Below are 19,296 nucleotides of genomic sequence, written 5' to 3'. Positions count from 1 at the left end.
TGATTTATTATTTATTATAAATTTTTTTTATATGTTTTATCTTATCTTTTTAAAGTCTAACTTTATCTATTAGTCTATTTAAAATATATTTTATATTAATAATATTAATTAGGACAATAAATTTAATTTTTAAAATTCATCAAATTTATTTTTAAATATGTCATTACAAGTTATTTTTTAATTTGTGTGATAAAATATAATTTGCTTAATATTATTAAATTTTAAAATTTGAAATATATAAAATGTCACAAAAAGAGAAAAGTTAATATTTTTTTTTTAGATAAATAATTCATGTTTAATCATATATACTAGCATACAATCACACATAAACTGTAAGCCTATAAATTTATAATGAAACGTATAAAAAATATTTTAAATATTTTCTATATGTAATTTGATATATTCTAAATAATTGACTCATATTTTAACAAATTAAAATAATTATGATAACAAACTAAAAAAATATTATTGTATATGAGATAATTTCAAGATAATCTCATTCAAATAATATATGTATATTAATTTTTTACTATATTATATAGATAAATAGATTAGTTTATCAAGTTTAACAGTCTTTTATATAAGTCTAAACTCATTCTTTTAAAATAAATTGTCTAAACTTGATATTTTTATTAAGCAATTCAGATTAGACTTTAAAGAAATCAAACCATAAATTTTTATTTAAAATCTGACCTATTTTCATCCCACACTTCATTAACCAATTTAGAAATACCATGTTTCGGTGAACACTAAAGACCCTGATTTTGTTGGTATAATTATTATGAGTTAATCAACTATACACTGTTAGTGTAAAATTTTTTTATACTGACAACCAATTATATCTTTTAATTATGCCATGTCACTATAAACATATTTATTTTTAACAGTGACATAGAACAATTAAAAAATATAATTGATTCCTAGTGTAAAAAACCTTTACACTGACAGTGTATAAGTGATTAACTCAATTATTATAGTCTAGCATTTACTTCCATGTTAAGAAGAGGTTACCTTTTTTTTCTTTTTTCTTTTTCTTTAGACTTGGCAATCACGGGCTTAGCAATAACAATGAATGTCCGCTAAAGCAAATGAGACAAGGAATATAGCAATTCAGCTTGTATCAATCACAACCCTTCCAGAGCATATTTTGCTTCAACAACTTTAATTTGAAAGAATTAAGCTCCATGCCATTCAATCCGATAAACCGATTTGAATGAGTGAAACTTAAATTTGATTTGAACTGCTTAAAAAATAGAATACACAAAATAAAGGCATTGTATATTGATTCGCTTGTATGTCTAATGTCTTGATCCTGCGAGCACAACTTCTGAAATTGCCAGTTAGTGATCTAACATGTGACAATCCGACGTGGCAACCCCAAGGTATATATCAGTCTTCCCTCACCTAATGAGTCCTACATTAACACTTATTATAAGGATGGTTTGATCCAATTAAAGAGATATTATCTCCTAAAAAGATTTTAAGCACTTATTGGTTATATCCCTTTGTCTTGACATATCTATGTTGCGTCACACCAAGCACCATAATATAGGATAATAGGATCAATTATAACCATTGATCCTGAATAAAACAAAGACAATATATAGAAAAATCAAATTCATCTCATCAAAACTAAGCGAGCAACAATTATAAAGCTAAAATGAAATAGAATAATGTAAACAATAATTGAAACAATTTTCCACTAATACAGCCCAATCATGATTATTACCTTGACAAATGCTAAGAGTATATACAAATGGACAGAGTTCATGGTATGGTACTTCATAACTAGGCTTTTATCTACATCTAATAATTGCTCATATAAATAGAAACAGAATGTTTGGCGGCAACTTCTGGCCGAAACAAAAAGGTCTGCATGTTACTGTAAGGAACATTAATTGGAGGTCAAGCAATTCTCCCAAGTTCCATACTTGGAGCTGAAGCTTCCTCCACCACTCTTTTGAGCATGCTCAGAAATAGCATTGCGAGCACAAACATCCCAAGTCCTAGCTATCTCCCCAAGTGACATAGGTTGTGATAAACTGCGTAAAGATGAGCTAAACCTTGACTTTGCCTTCACTGAAAGATCTTCACTCTCCTTACTGTAAGAATAGAATGACAAACGCAATGAGCATAATATTTCTGAATTCCGTGCAATGAGCATGGTCTCTATATCTATATATATGAGATAGATGCAAGCCTAAAAATATTAATGCATAAGAATTGGTGATTGAGAGACTTAAAAGCAGAATAAAGAAGTGATATGGTACATCAATAAAAGCATATAGATACAGAACGATATTAGTTAAGAGGTATCTTCAGACTCAATATGGTTAGGGGGTAAAATTGGGAGTAAATATATTCATGGACAAGTTTTAAATATAATTTTGCAAAAAAAATAAATCCATGAATTTTCACCTTTATTTTTAACCCTCATATCAAACATAATCAGCTTTAACCTTTAAATACTCAGTCTGATATAATCCTACAAATGTTTCATGCATGAAATAAACAAGACTACTAGAGTCATGATTATGGAAGTTTTTTAAAGGATATGAATATTTTCCCTTTCTGTTGATAAAGCAAAACACCAATGTACCATCAACATTGTTGTTTTGAGAAGAATACGTAGTTTTTGTTGGAGGGCTTTTACATTGCTCCCAAAAATTTTCATTTTTTATTTTTTGGTGTAGATTGCTCCCAAAATTTAGGCACAAGAACGGTCCATACTTATCCTTTTTATATTATAAAATATTTATTTTTTCATTAAATAATATAAAATAGACAACTCTGATTTATGGATCACGCATGGTCCCCAAGTTTTTTAGATCATTTAAGTCATTGCCTTCAAAAATTTATAACACGAGATACAAAAATGCTGCTCATTATCTCACCTGGATTCAACTGGAAATTTGTCTAGGAGTATGGGAGAACAATTAGGATAATTTGCAGGAACCAGCAAACGCAGGGGTTGAATAGGTGACTGTACAGTAAGAAAACACAAATAAGGCTATAAGCAAATAAATAAGCGAAATAAAATATAAAAGCTTTAAAAGGGTCGTAGTTGTTAGATCTCAGAAGTGGGAATCCACCATCTGGGCTGAAGCATATTGGGATTTTAAGCTAGGGCTGAGAGCCACAGCAATGAAAGAGCATTTGACAATGATCCCTTCTGCACCTTCAGCAGCAGCAACAGCAGCTGTTGGATCAAAAACATCTTCATCGCTTATGTCCACTACTGTGTCAATAAGTTGGTGATTGATCTCCCTTATTTCTTCCAAAAGGGCATGATTAACCTACCAAATAAGTCATAAAAATTCCATATCAGAAATCATTCAAATGAAAGACCAATACAGCAGATAAATTACATGGTAACTCTAGGGAAAATCCAGCAATTATGTGGTTTCCTAGCAATAGTAACTTTGAATGTCTTTTAAAACTTATAATCCGATGAAACATCATGCTCTCATAAAACACAAACAGATTTTACTAAGTATCCAAATCAAATTAAATTCTAGTCAGTCATCATCAAATGATGAATCTAATGGAAGGCCCACGTGCTACATGATTACATCAACAACTTAAATAATATTACATGGGTTACTCACACCAACAATAGGTTCTAAGCTTTTAAGCTTATGCCATACTTGGTCGTTGTTACTAAATGTGGTGGATAAAGACTGTAAGAAAACATGAGACAAACTAATGTAGTACATGCATCAACTTGACCACTAAATAATTTCTTATTGACATACAACTACTCTTATAATTGTCTATCTTGATTGGTTGTTATTATTTATATTTTACTAATTGGTAATTTCTACATCATTTAGAAACATTTAATAAGATTAGGACTACTACTGAGGAGTAACACCTACTGAGGAGATAATGACAAACTAGCCTACGATGGTTTTGTTGTGGGAGGTGAAAGACCAATAGAGGCTCTAGAAGAAAAATGGATCAAATGAATGGGTAGAGTGAAAGACAGAATGATTTTAGCAAAACCATTATAACCAATCCCACAGAGTGGGTTATTGAATCTTTGAAAGGCTGTTTTACTAGATTAAATAGTCCAATTTCAACAAAAACAAATCTCTAATTTAATAGTTGTCTCAAATATTTGACTAAACATGCAAATACAAAAGAAAAGACACAAATTTTTCCCCATTTTCTACACATTTAATACTAAGGCATGCAAAATTGCAAATAACTCGTGTTTTAGTAGAATACAAGTATACGACAAGTCAAATTGAATTATTAAATTACATCTTTCTTCCTTTCTCCCCTTTTCCCACTCCAATACCCTATGTTATGCTACTACTATTAGGCGTGTTTGAAGTTCAGGGATCAAAATCTGTAGTCTGGTTCATGTGGTTAGCCGGAATCACAAGTACACTTCATGAATTCCAAGTTCTGTGTCCACTGTCTAAATGAGAAAATAAAATTGCAACTTCGTACACTCGCTTTTCTAAATTTAACTGACTTTTTTTTTCCTTTGTGCAGTTTTTCATAATCAGAAATAGAAAAACACTTGCACTTTTAGTCAGGCAAGGCAGTAGATTAAATAAAAAGTTGTGCAGAAGTAGTGTAGATAACATGTCAATGAATCTATAATTCATGTGTACAAATCCATTGTAAATCACAATGCATCTATAATCACAAGGAACAAAGATCATTGACAGAAAAAGATGTCAATTATAAAATAAAATATAACAGTTAAAAACATACAATTTATTACCTCAATCTTTGGTTTCTTGACACTGGATGTTGCAGTTGACTCCAGATCAGAAGTCTCAGAAGCAGTTATGTGCTTGATACTATCATGCATGCTACCAGCAGATGATACAGCATTCAACGGTATAGCACTGATGTAACGTTTCATCCTCTTAATTCCATTGGAACCATCTTGAGTAATGAAATTTCTAGCCTGAAGACGACAATTAGTCATGGAAACCAAGTCTTCACCAACAGCTGCTCTGGATCCATTACCTGGAGCTGATCCTGCTATTCTATCATTCATGACGACAACTGAACCAATATCCCTGACCGCAGCACTTAATGTTTTAGAAGAAATTGATTTCACCTAAAATCATGATTTAGACATAAATGTCATGTATAATTCCAAGAATATAGCAATAAAATAATTAAAGGAACCTTTTCACTCTTTAATTTTTCAAATCCAGTCAAAATTTAGGTACACATCTGATCAAGCTAGCATCATATAAGCATATATACTAACCACATTAATTAAGTGTTCAACAGGCTGCACTGTAACAGTTGACTTCCCAGAAGTGGTGGCTAAAGTATTACCATGCACACCATCTGAACCACTGAATTCTGCCAATAAAGGAGAGGCTGATATCCCAGGAGTCCCAATGGCAAGTGATTGACCTGGTGCTACTGCACCCCCTGTTTGTTGATGTCCAATATTTGCAGCATTTGATATTGATGAAACACAAGGAATGGACTTCTCAGATTCTCCTGGCATAGGAAATGGAGCCAAAGGAGGTGAAGGGGTAGGTCCCACAAAGGGTGAATTAGAAGATTGCAGAGGAGTTCCAACTTTTGTTTTAGATGGGAGATGATTTTGCTGGTCAAACTGGGGAGATGAGTGTTGCTGAACCTGAGGAGATGCAGCCTGAAGCAGTTGTGGTGATGAAACAGGAAATGCACTCCCTTGTTTCAGCTGTTGATGGGAATACGTTGAGTGTTGACCCGACGCAAGATGTTGCTGAAAGACTCCTGGTTTAACAACCATTCCTTGTCGCATTTTTATATCATTTATATCATTCATTTGGTGAAGCTGAGACATTTGATGTGTCTGCAATTGCCCAGATAGCTGTGGCTTTGCTGCATGGTGTAGTTGCTGCTGCTGCTGCTGCAGGAGCTGCCTCTGCATCAATTGTTGTCGCTGCTGATATTGTTGTTTAAATTGTTGACTCTGCAGCATCTGCTGTTCCTGCTGAAGCTTCAGTTGGTGTTGAAGTGCACTAGAACCTGACTGAAGGGCATTTGGTTGAATCACGTTTGCCCCACCTTGCGATGATAAGGAATTATTGTTAGTCTGTTGAGCAGTAGTAGCAGGGTTTTGTTGGAGGGAGCTCATTGGAACCTGTTGAAGGGAGTTCACAGAATTTACTTGTCCAGAATCTAAATTAGTTCCAGGTTGCATTGAATTCATCATATTCTGTTGTCCCGTTGATACACTAGACAAAGAATTGTGCTGCAAGCTTGCAATGTTATTCTGTTGCATGGTTGGTACAGAACCTTGTAAATTTGTTGACTGCATCTGAGAGTTCATTTGATTTTCATGAGACTGTACTTGAGTAACTTGAGATTGTGGCTGTTGGATGGAGGACATATGAGTTGGGGGAAGCTGTCCTAGCTGCACTGAAGACATGCCTTTCCTGGGTCTATTTGAATTTATGAGATTTATAATCTGCTTCTCATATGATCCCAGTTTTTCCTTGAAATTAGGTAAAATGTTGTTCTTGGGAATCTGTAGGATTTCCATCATACGCTCCAACATCATTTTATATGCCCTCAGCTTTTCAATCTGCTCTGACTTCGGCTGTTGGGGAAGAGAATCGTGCTGATAAAAAAGGCGGATGTATGATTAGATAGAGGAAAAGCAAACACAAAATAGGAAAAGCAAACACAAAATAGATTAATTTACGAATAAATCCTGCAGAGTACAGAAAATAAATATTACACACTTTCTGGATTCCCACGATATTAAATACTTTTGCATTATTGTTGATATTTTTTATTTTAATTCCTGCACATCTAATAAATTATAAGAAAATACTTGGGAATAAAGTGTTGCACTCTATTTAAGAATGGGCTAAAGGCTTGATAGTATTTATTGCTTCACACAGGCTGCAAATTCTAGTACTTACCATGATGATTGCCATGGAAAAATATGCTTCATCAATAGCATCTGTTAAAGGGTATATTTGCCTTATATTTAGGGAAAATTGATTTTGGAAATATTAGGATTAAAAAAAATATTGATGAATTTAAAAGAACTGATTTTATTTGGATGGTAAAGTAGAATCACTTTTGAACCAATTTTAATAATTTTACACTAATATTCATTTACTCTTAACTACTTGATGCAATCCTGAAACACATGATAACAAATAACAGGGAAAATGGATAAATAATGGAAAACAAGTAATGTATTATTTCTGGTATAGAAGGAAAATGCAGAGGAAGGCATATCCCTACTGCCCACCGAGCTAAGCTACTTGGGAGAATAGACATTTCTCTATCCCTAACTGAAAATTGTTCACCCTACAGGTCTACACGACCTCCCATATAATAGAATCCCTGTCACACAATTTGCTCATCCATTTCTCTCTCTGCCACCTCATCACTCTTTCCCTGCCTCTTCTTATTTTTCCTATCAGACTCTTCACACTGGGCTTATGTTACTGATGTGCAATCTGACCCATTGAGTCCATATCCACATTTAAAGTCCTAACAACTTGTAAGGTAAAGTTAACCATATTCACACATGTGGCTAACCACATGTAATGGGTGGAGAATCCCAGAAGTATTGTTAAAAAAAATTCACCCTTATCAACACTAATCATTTCTGCTAGAAACTTCCTTTTAAGCAACATGAAAAATTACCAACAAAGCCTACTGTAGAACTCAATTCTTTTGGCTGGGAAATTGTTTTTTGCATAAAACAGGTCGACAATTAACAAGTCAAAAAGTAATTGTAACTATACCTTCTGCAGTTTGTTAGCAATTTTTTGGTACATTTCATTCATCTCTGGCAGGTAACTTTCTTTCATGGTTTGGAGCTGTAGATTGAAATCAGCAAATCAAATATCAGAACATTAGTAACCTTGAGGTTTTGCATGGTCTGTATGTGTAGGTTGAAATTAGCAGAATCAAATAATTAAAATATCAGTAACTCAGATCTCTCATGCGAAAACATCTTCATCACTACTTAACACTAACAGAGATAATAACAAGAAGTTTGTTTTCCTGTTTATTGTAGGGCATAATAAATGACAAGTTTCACTATAGCAATACTGTACAAATCAATACAGCATCAGATGAATAATTACAAAGAGTCTTTCTTAATGGCAGGTTGGCAGCAACTAAAAGAGGATAAAAAGGATAGTGACAAAAGAAAAATCACTTAACATTAATGTAAAACTTGAACAAGAAAATGTCTGCGTATTATTTCTGAATAAATTATAGTACTGCTGCTATTTACGATATAAATAGACTGATTCTAATAAAGTTAACCTGGTTTACAAACAAACAAAAAATGAGCTAATTATGCAACAGAACACTTACCCTCAAGCTAGCAAATGAATAAATTATAGTACTGCTATTTACGATATATATAGACTGATTCTAATAAAGTTAACCTGGTTTACAAACAAACAAAAAATGAGCTAATTATGCAACAGAACACTTACCCTCAAGCTAGCAAATGAATAAATTATAGTACTGCTATTTACGATATATATAGACTGATTCTAATAAAGTTAACCTGGTTTACAAACAAACAAAAAATGAGCTAATTATGCAACAGAACACTTACCCTCAAGCTAGCAAATGAATAAATTATAGTACTGCTATTTACGATATATATAGACTGATTCTAATAAAGTTAACCTGGTTTACAAACAAACAAAAAATGAGCTAATTATGCAACAGAACACTTACCCTCAAGCTAGCAAATGAATAAATTATAGTACTGCTATTTACGATATATATAGACTGATTCTAATAAAGTTAACCTGGTTTACAAACAAACAAAAAATGAGCTAATTATGCAACAGAACACTTACCCTCAAGCTAGCAAATGAATAAATTATAGAACTTCTATTTACGATATATATAGACTGATTCTAATAAAGTTAACCTGGTTTACAAACAAACAAAAAATGAGCTAATTATGCAACAGAACAATTACCCTCAAGCTAGGAAATGAATATCTATCACTGCTAATTTGCTAGTATGTTCTTGGAACAGCTTTGTGGGAAGTCTCTTGGTCAGTACATTTAAAATTAACACCCTACATATGCTATAGCTGTAAGACCATTATCCAGTTCCTTCTTGATTAAGTGTTAGTCAATCATTACATGCTATATTCAATCATATTGAATTAAGTTGTATGCAATACTAATGGCTGACTTGTTGGAGAAACAACTATATAAAGATTAAAAAAAAAAAGCTAATAAAAGCTGATCTATTGGAGAATAAAACAGCCAATAAGAGCAAAAAAATTGGAGGTGTACACTATGAAGGCAGTCTAGGGTTCTGAGAAAGGAAGTACTGTCTCCCAGTCCAAAGATTGAAAGCTCTTATACCAACTTTAAAGAGAAAATATCTGAATATTATTTGATTATAGTACAAACAATAACTAATTATTTTTGAATAGAAGTACAATTACTAATTATAATATATGTAACATAGGATTTGAAGGGAATTAAGTCTATCCTAATATGTCCTAATTACAGAAATTAGGGAAATCTGCGCAAATAAAAGTGATAAGAAAAATGGCATTGTACCTTCTGGTACACTTCTTCTTGCCAATCTACCCCACTTGGTTGTGCAGTCTGTGTTGTAGAATCCAGAGAAGCTACAATAGGTATATAATGAAATATGCATGTACAATGCTCAGAATGTGGAAGAGAACTCGCATTTGCTATTATAGCTACTATTATTTCCGAAAAAAATATAATGACAGGGAAATACATGGATGCAAGTACATACTTGCTGACGTTTCTGGAAGAGTTCTTTGAGATTGATATAACTGTTTTTGTTGATCAAGAACATTTTGTTGTTGAAGCAAGGACCCTGATGCTTGAATTCTTTGCTGCATATCTCGTTGTGAGGGATTTGGCTGCTGCTGCAAACCCAAGTGCTGTTGCAACTGTGCTGGCTGAGTGTGAATCTGTGACATTAATTGTTGTTGTGAACCCAATGGCTGTGACTGCTGTACATGAGGTAGCAACAAATTTGATGTATTTTGTTGTGATTGTTGCTGCATTTGAACCTTTGATTGTTGCAGCATGTGTGCAGAGTGATGACTTGTTTGCATCTCTGTGTTGCCAGAATCATGTCCAAGCAAATGTTGCTGCTGTAACCCAGGGCCATTGTTTCCCAATTGTTGATGTATATTAGATGGATTGTTTTGCTGATTTATTAACTGTTGCTGTCGCTGTTGCATGTTCGCAAGATTATTCTGTTGTGAAAGCATCCTCTGTGATTGCTGTATATCACCAACATTGTTCTGTTGCCCAAGCATCTGCGGATGTTGCATGTTTGTCGTATTTGACTGAGGCCCCATAAGCTGTTGTTGCTGTTGAGTCACCGGTGTTTGTTGTTGATGCCTGATAACTTGTGAATGTTGCTGCTGCATGGACTGCGTTGACTGTTGAACATTAGTAGACTGCTGATTCTGTGGAAGGCTAGGTAGAGAAGGTGTTTGCATCATGGAGGGCTGCATAACAGATGAAGTTTGCATAACAGATTGCTGAGAAGATTGCAACTGATTTGGTTGCAGAAGGTTTTGTTGTTGCTGCTGCTGCTGCTGCATCTGAGATTGCAAGTGGAGCTTCTGCTTCAAAAGCTGCTGGTTGTAAAGATATTGTTGTTGATTCTGTGCTTGCAGCTGTTGTTGTGGGGAAGCAATCTGCTGCCTTCCTGGCATTTGTCTCTGAGAACCAGCAAACATATTCTGTAAGTTGGAATTTTGGCTAATAGTGCTCCCAACTGAATTTGGCCCAGGTATATTCTGTATGTTGGAATTCTGGACAATATTTTGGCTGGGAGTCTGGGATAGACTAGATACAGGTGGAAGGTTAGGTTGAGACGCAACATTAGTTTGAATGTTTTGAGATAGAAGCTGCTGATGTGGCTGGAGCTGATTAGGCAAAGGAATAGAATGTTGTTGCCCATGATTTTGAACTTGAGGCTGCAAAACAAGTCCTATGAAAAAATTTGTTTGCCTGGGTGAGAAGAAAAAAAATATTGATCACAATATAACATGAGTATGATACGATTTTAATAACATATGGAGAATGTGAACATAAAATTTCAGAAGAAAGAAATAAAATTAGACAAAGGACAAGGATAATATAATGGCCAATACAGCAAAAACTTTATTCATTTATTATATTTCAAGCCAAAGGATACTGTATAGTCTCAATATCGTCAGCTTACAAATATGAACAGTTCAAAAAATCAGGATAATTACGAAAACAACAGGATGACAAAATTTAATCAAATATACAACGGTAAAGTGTATTTGGCTCCCTTAAATTTTGGGGCATTTGCAAAATGTAAAGTTACATGATGAACATTAAAGTCATCTCAATCAGTCCTTAAATTTTAACTACTACTCCAGTCGATAACTACTTTTATGCTTGACTAAATATTTAACAGAAAGCCATGTGGAAAAATATCAACCATCCACTCAGTAATTTATTGTTTTAAGTTCAATTTTATCTAATTTCAGTAATTTCCATTACTAAAAATAATACCAAATTCGAAAATAAATAAATAACTACAAAGAGAATGGTTTTCTTCCGCACTGATCAATGAAAATCATCATATCAAAGTCAATGTTCACTTTCTCATCATCAAAAACTGATTAAGTTTTATCTTCCACATCCGTTGAATCCCAACAATTGTAACTACTAACGACTTAAACATCATATAGCAGCAAAATTTTGTTATAAATACATGCCTTTTTAGCTTCTTGTGTGATCATTTGTATTTGTTGGCAAGATTATCAATAACAAATAACGGTCTAAGACAGTGAGCCAAAAATCTGCTATAAACATATGGGGATGGCATGGCAGTTTATGGCATGCATGACTTTAATGTTGGGTGTGTATTGCTTAACATTGTGCTATAAGTAAAATAGAATCGGGAACCATAGTAGTTAATAGCGGCCTTTGGAGCGGAGCAGCCTGACCCCGCAATCTTGCTGCTGTTGCGTGGCGGATGTGTGTCGCGGCGCGGAGCAGAGCGGGGAAAAATCGCGGAATCGCGGCGCGATTTCGACATACCCTTCATTAAGGGTAAGTCTGTCTTTTCAATTGGGCTTTTTTTGCCCTAATGCTCCCCTCTCCCTCTCGCGGAACCACTTGGTTTCTCAATTCTCGCACTCCCTCTCCTCTCTCTCTCAGATGATTGTTTCTTCTCTCTCGAGGACGATCGTGGACGTGCAGTCCTCCAGTTCCGCGACGAACTCCAGCTCCGACGCGCCTCCAGCTCCGACGTGCCTCCAGCTCCGACACGCCTCACTTCGCTCATCGTCTGTCTTCTGTTCTTAAGTCTTCTCTCTTTTTAGTTTATGCAACAGAATTTTATTTTTAATTTTCTATTAAATTTAATTCAGCAAATTTTATTTTTAATTTCTGATTAAATTTAATTCAGCAAATTTTATTTTTAATTTCTGATTAAATTTCATTCAGCTGATTTTATTTTTAATTTCTGATTAAATTTAATTCAGCAAATTTTATTTTTAATTTCTGATTAAATTTAACTTAGCAAATTTTATTTTTAATTTCTGATTAAATTTAATTCAGCTGATTTTATTTTTAATTTCTGATTAGATTTAATTCAGCAGATTTTATTTTTAATTTCTGAATAAATTTAATTCAGTAGATTTTATTTTTAATTTCTGATTAAATTTAATTCAGAAAATTTTATTTTTAATTTCTGATTAAATTTAATTTAGCATATTATTAAAAATGTTTAATGCATGAATTTAGAGTTATTTTTTGTTTTTTTAGCTTTTATATATATATTATTAATTATTTAATATATATGAATTAATATTAAAATAGCGGTTATCCCGCTCCGTGTCATCCTGCTATCCCATTTTTAGGGTCGACCGCTCCGCTCCGCTATCCGGGATTGACTACTATGTCGGGAACAACATTATAGGTTTAATAAAGAAAATAACATAACTGAGAACATGATAATGAAATTCTAAAAAATGGAGAACTAAATTCCAAAATTTTGAAAAACCAGAGCACAAAAACATTGAACAGATGAAGAACAAGAACAGTCACATAGAGAATAAGAGAGAAAGGGATTAGGAACATTTGAAGAAATGATGAAAAGATGAAAAACAAACAAAAAAAAAGAAAGAAATGGAAGGAAGAAGAAAAGAAAAACAAAAGGAACTATTATGGGTTGCCGAATTTGTTTTCCGGAAAATTTTCCGAAGCTCAAGCCGCCATGGTTTAGGTTACCAGCAAGGGTGGTGGCCTAAGAAGGCTTACCAAAGTTGTTTGGTTGCAACTTAGGAGATTCACAAAAGAGAAGACGAGAAAAGAATAAAAAAAAGGACGAGAAGTTCCACCATAAGCACAACAAAACCATGGCCATGGTGGATATGGCAGACACTGGCATATAACAGGAAATAATGGATAGTGAATGGCAGAGGGATTCAAAATCAAAATCGCCACATTATACCTTTGTGGCAGCGTCATAACGGTTATTTGATAACATTGTTTTTTGGTACATTCTTCAGTGACACAAGGTGGCATTGGCTGCAACATGCTGCAGTCACTCTAAGGTTTGATTGAGTTGGAGCACTGTGCTTCGTGGTGTAAGGATATAGAAACAAAATGAGGATTTTACTCTCTGTGAAGTACAGAAGCATTGACAATGAGATCCTCCAGCAAGTCAAACAAATTGATTTTAATTTTTGTAAGCTAAACTTTGCATATTGGTCACAAATTTCCTGCTATCAAGCTTTGCATTTTGTAAGTTAGAAAAGTAGAATTTAAATACATTAAAAAAGGCACCAATTACATAGAAATGGAGGACTTCAAATTTGCTACATGGCACGTCCGTTAAGGATTTAATAAAAGGTTAAATGGAAAGATCTAAAAGATTAATGACAAAAATTTAGGGAATAATTGAGACAACTTTAAAGATCGTGGTAGTAGTTTTCAAATGCCCCAAAGTTCAGGAGAGCTGAATACACTGTTTCCAATATTTATACACAAATAATTAGGATTTGACACTTTGGTACCATATCATAATATAATCACCAAATCAAGGCTATTAAATGCTAACCTTGATCAGGAGGTTTATTGCTAGGGCCAACTTGATTTGGTGGCATATTGCTACCCAAGGTATTTTGGGATTTATTTTCCATTGTAAGCATCTTTAAAGATATTTTCCGAAGATAATCAGGCTGCAAAGAGGGAACACCAATGCTGTCTCAAGCCATCAATCTTTTTAACTGTATACATTTCCATAGGTAACCATAAATGAAATGGAGGCTCCTCAATTCTCAAAATGAATGTACCTGGCTTATAGCAGCAGTAAAAATCTTGTCTTCAAACCTTTGAGCAATCTTCCGAAGTTCATGCAATCCATCAGGACCAGAAACAGGAAGATGTTTTTTTAATGTGTCCATTCTACAAAACAAAACAAAAATAGTTTCATACTTAGAAATGCAAGCGATGGATATGTTAAGAATATCAGTCAATCCTTAAAAGACAGACATGATTAGCTGTAAAAAGTTGATGAAATCATCAGAGAAACACCCTACCCGGGACCCACCAAACTCACAAGAGCAATAGTAGGATTAATGGGTTACCATGATGATCTTAATAACATCTTCTCAGGATATAAGGTATTTAGCAACAATCACCTTCCACCCAATGTTTCTAAATATCCATCTGTGACCAAAATTGGAGGAACCAAATGCAAAATCCTAAAGTGGTACACTCAAAGACAGATTTTTTGTTTAATTATAATGGCACTACTCTCTAAGACTCTAACCAAAAGCTCCAAAGTCTTACAAATACATCAAACTCGCAAAACATTGTTCTCCCTTCTCTTTCCAAATATCCAAAATAAATGAAAGAGAAGTGCAAAGGAGGACAAACCAAATGCTCACCAATCGAAGAATGTTTATTCTAAGAAGTTGTGCAATGCAACACCAAACAATTAGTATAGTAAATTGTAAACAATAATAATAAAATTAACATCCAATTACAATCATACTAAAACTTGTGCATGGAACTTGAATACAACATTAAAATTCAATATAGTAGTGATTCAAATTAACAACATTCATTTGGCAAAAGATAATGAATATATTTGACTATTGTTGTTCAGATATCAAATACAATTTGGAGCAAAGTTGTGTACTTCAAAAGAATAAGAAAATTACACAGAAAGGTGTTGTTTGTCTCATGTTTGTTTTAGTTCTTCCACCACTTTGTATTTCTATTTTCTTGGATAAAATTGCTTCTCTACATGGCAAACCAATATTTTAAATCCTAGATAGCAGCACGTAGCAGCTAGCCCCAAAAACGGTATAAATTCTCTTAAATGATAACCCTGTGGCAGTATAATGCACTATTTATAACCCTTTGGCTAAAAAAGCAAACCATTTTGGAAATTTTGTCAATTTTAAGATAAAGTATTCACTTATTAAATTTATTTTGACATGCAACAACCAGTAAAAAAAACACTTGTATCCAAATAACCTCAGTGATACAGTATTGAAATTGAAGCTTACATTTTGTTGACAATTCTTTGGCGTGCTTCAGGTGGTAATTGAGCTCTCCAATCACTTGTATCCATAGTGGGGTTAGTTCCTTGATTAGTTCTCCAATTACTGGAATCCATCAAATTCAAACTCCCTGGAGCACCTATACAAGAATGTTCTAATCAAATCAGACTTTAAAAGGAAAACATGTAAAGGGGGGACATATACATACAAGAGAAATTATATATCTCCACTGTTGCTATGGCTTGCTAGTAACATGCTCGCTCCTTTCAATTTCCAAAACCTCTGAGGTTAATCAACATGAACTATAGACCCAGAAGAAATAAGGCACATTTGGAAGAGTTTCCATGAGTTTATTTGGACTTATTTAATCATCAAACATTTTACAGGTGTTTGGTTAAGTGTACAAAAGTGACTTATAAATACTTTTAGCTTATTTCAATAAGTTTCACTGTAAAACTTATCAAATCAAGTATATAAAAATAAACATATTCAATAAATGTTTAATAAAATTGTTTGTCCAAATGTGGCCAAATTCAATATTTCCCCATAACTCCTAACTAAACTGGCATCACTGATATAAAAATAAGTGGCTCTTTCTGAACTAGAACCACATAAAACAGACAACTCTCTGCTGGTCTATGAAGCTGTATCTGTGCTAATTTTACTAAGAATCACTGTGCAAACAAAAGACTTCACCATTCAAGGAGATCTGAATTTTCCAAGGAAGCTTAGGAAGCAAGATGCTTCATTTGAAGACTATGAAAGAAAAGCTTAACCAAATACAATATCGGAAGAAATAAGTGACGAAACCTTATCCATATTGGAGGATAGACATATGGGAAGTGTCTAACAAGTGCCAAAGAAACTGAAACTCATAGGACCTTTTGCAACAGGTATATTTATAAATTATCTAAAACACACTGAACATTAAAATTTTAATAAATCTTGACTGATTAAAGTTGTTGAAGTGACCAAATGTAGAGTTGTTGAATGATTCGAGTTCAACATAGATACAACTGCGTCATTAGTTAAAAATTACACATTGTGCTGAAAATTTAGTTATCGGATTATTTCAACAAAGAAACCAAATTGCATCCTCAGTTACAACTTACACATTATGCAGAAATTTAGAGTTTAAAATTGACACAAAGATTATTCCAAAACCAAGAATAGCACAATGGTTATCTCATTTCTCATCGCAAATGTTGACTTTTATAAAAACAAAATAAAATAAAATCAATCGAATTGACAACTCACTTATAAACTAACTGTGTCAGAGTTTGTCCGTCCGTTCTTCATGTTATACTTCCCTAAAGTCGTTTTCATCTTAAGTAACTAAAGTCTAGAACAAAGAACAAAAGGCCTAGTTTGTATCCGTTCTCCTCTACTCCGATTTTATTTCTTTATATTTTTTTTCCTTAGTCAATTCCTCAAACCTTGGCTTCCTCCTCGCATTCTATTACACTCAACACATGATTTCCATGCAGATTCTCCGTTTATTTTCAAAAGCACAGGATTAGACAATTCAACAATCGTGAAATTCCAATTCCAGCATCACCATTCACACACACAGAGCGAGGCATTCAATGAAAATCAGCGAGAATATGATAATGAAATAGCGATATATAAATTGACGGAAGCGAATCGAATAAACGAAAGAGACGAAGGAGAGACGGTACCGCGGTGGCGGAGAGAGGAATCGTTGGTCCGGCGACGCCTCCTCCGAAGGGAGGTTTGTTGAGGCTAATTCTCTTCCAAATCCAAAATTAATTGTGAAATCAATCTCACTTTATAACCTAATTTTCACGCTAAAAGCACAGATTCTAAAATATATATATTATTTACATTTATAAGAGAGAGGGCTTGTCCCTGCGTCCTTGCCCAAACCATACCTAGACAAATACAATTCAATTGCCCAAGATTACTATCGATGACTCAGCGCGTATCCTATGAATATCATTCTTATATTTTAATATTAATTAATTAATTAATCGGTTCTAAGGTAATTCAATTCATTTGCTTGCATTACAACGCGTCTGTGGATTGCTTATGCCACCAGTAAGAATAAGCCAATGCGTTTGACTTTTTCAAGTTATCATAAATTTATAATTATTTTTACTTAATTTTTCATTATTAATTACTAATGCAATAAAACAAACAATCATATTGAAAAATAATTAATTAATATTAATTATAATTTGTATATAGTCGCTATATAATATATTTTGTAATAATCAATATTTATTTTTGTTTGTTGAGTATTAAATATATTCCATATGATTATAGTTACATATGTTTAAATCATATGTTTAATATGATTATATTAAATTACATTTATTCATCTCTTTTCTTTTAATTCTACTTCCATTTCCATTGAGAAAGTTGCATATTCTAGTCTATTTTATTCCCTACATGCCATTGTTCAAACGATTATAGTTATTCTAAATTCATGTTTGAACTCAAGATGGGTTTGTTTGGACATGGAGTTGGAAGGAAATAAAATAAAAATAGAAAAGAAAAGTATAAGAGAAGAAAAAATTAATAAAAAATGAATTATTTTTGGTAATTTAAATTAAAAAGAAGGTTGAAATTTATCTTCATTTATTGAGTTAAATAGAAAATAAAAAAAATTAATATAAGGACATTCCAACGGATAAAATAACATTATATAATTCTTAATTTATATCATATAATTCCCCCATATTTTACTTTTGGATTGATAGGAACACTAGGATCAATCTAACAACACGTTGCACAATATTAAGATAAAAAATGAGTTAAGCTAAATTAAATTGAATTTGATTTGATTTGATTTGTCTTGATAATACTTAGCTAAGCTTGAAGTTTGTTTTTAATTTAGTATGATTTTTTTTTTCTAATTTGTTGATAGATTAGTTTGGCTTATTAGTTTAAATTACATGAACTAAGAGTTAATTTTTTTAAAATCTTATACGTTTCAAAATTTCAATTTATTGATAGAATTTAGATAAAATGATTGTTTGATTTATTCTAAAAAAATAAAATATAATTTATTCTATTAGTTTTATAAGATTTTAGATATAACTAAAAAAAACAATTATAACCAAAATTTGCATAAATATAAATCACTTTACCTTGCATAATATATATATATATATATATATAATCTATAACCATAAATTTTTAAGCCGTTAATTTTGGTTTTTTTTTTAATTTTAATAAGCTAGAACTAATAGAAGGAAAATTATTTAGATTATATATTTATATATTGAGTCGATTTATAAATTAAACAAATTAAGCTATATATAACTTAAATTTGATATATTTATTATTTATCGAGTTTAATTTTTAATTTGTTTAACTCATTTAATTTATGAAACAAGTTTATTAAATTAATTATCAAATTAAATTTTAAACTATTTTCAAATTTGTTTAGTTCATTGTCATTCTTAAGTAATATGTATGTGATTATAAATTTTTTATTATTGTTACTGTAATTTTGAATAAAAAATTGCTAATTTAATAGGATGATTGTAGGGAAAAAGTTAGGTGTGAAAGGGAGAAGTGAGCTTCATTAAATAAAAACAGAGAGACGTGAGCATAAATTGGTTTTTAATATAAAATAGAAATGTAGTTTAAATTTTTTTTTCTTAATTTTTAATTAGATAAATAATTTTCTACTTTTTAATGTATTTATTTAAATTATTTAAAAAAAAACTTTTTTAACAACTCTTTAATAATTCCCAAAAGTCACTATTCAAAAATTATTTTAAAGATAAATTAATTTT

At 32.3% G+C, this 19,296-nt stretch overlaps 1 protein-coding gene across 3 annotated transcripts; it reads right to left on the bottom strand.

The window, feature by feature from the left end:
* Nucleotides 1-1,695: 1,695 nt before the first annotated feature.
* On the bottom strand, nucleotides 1,696-17,462 carry LOC109791550 (mediator of RNA polymerase II transcription subunit 15a). 3 transcript variants are annotated; one of them, XM_020350856.3, is made up of 12 exons: nucleotides 17,209-17,460; nucleotides 15,536-15,668; nucleotides 14,312-14,423; nucleotides 14,077-14,197; nucleotides 9,748-10,965; nucleotides 9,543-9,613; nucleotides 7,740-7,814; nucleotides 5,240-6,592; nucleotides 4,739-5,083; nucleotides 3,093-3,296; nucleotides 2,895-2,983; nucleotides 1,696-2,102 (listed from the first exon to the last, which is right to left on the bottom strand). In XM_020350856.3, exons 2-12 carry the CDS (start codon nucleotides 15,643-15,645, stop codon nucleotides 1,895-1,897), a joined length of 3,906 nt encoding a protein of 1,301 aa, XP_020206445.2. In that variant the 5' UTR covers nucleotides 15,646-15,668; nucleotides 17,209-17,460; the 3' UTR covers nucleotides 1,696-1,894. The 3 variants fall into 3 exon arrangements, with proteins under 3 accessions (XP_020206445.2, XP_020206447.2, XP_029125741.2); XM_020350858.3 differs by having other exon boundaries at nucleotides 15,536-15,659; XM_029269908.2 differs by having other exon boundaries at nucleotides 1,963-2,102; nucleotides 3,179-3,296; nucleotides 17,209-17,462.
* Nucleotides 17,463-19,296: the final 1,834 nt, after the last annotated feature.

This window comes from Cajanus cajan, chromosome 5 (genome assembly GCF_000230855.2).
Source record: "Cajanus cajan strain Asha chromosome 5, NIPB_CcT2T_4, whole genome shotgun sequence".
In the NCBI taxonomy this organism is placed as follows: domain Eukaryota; kingdom Viridiplantae; phylum Streptophyta; class Magnoliopsida; order Fabales; family Fabaceae; genus Cajanus; species Cajanus cajan.
This window is presented reverse-complemented; position numbering and strand designations above follow the sequence as displayed.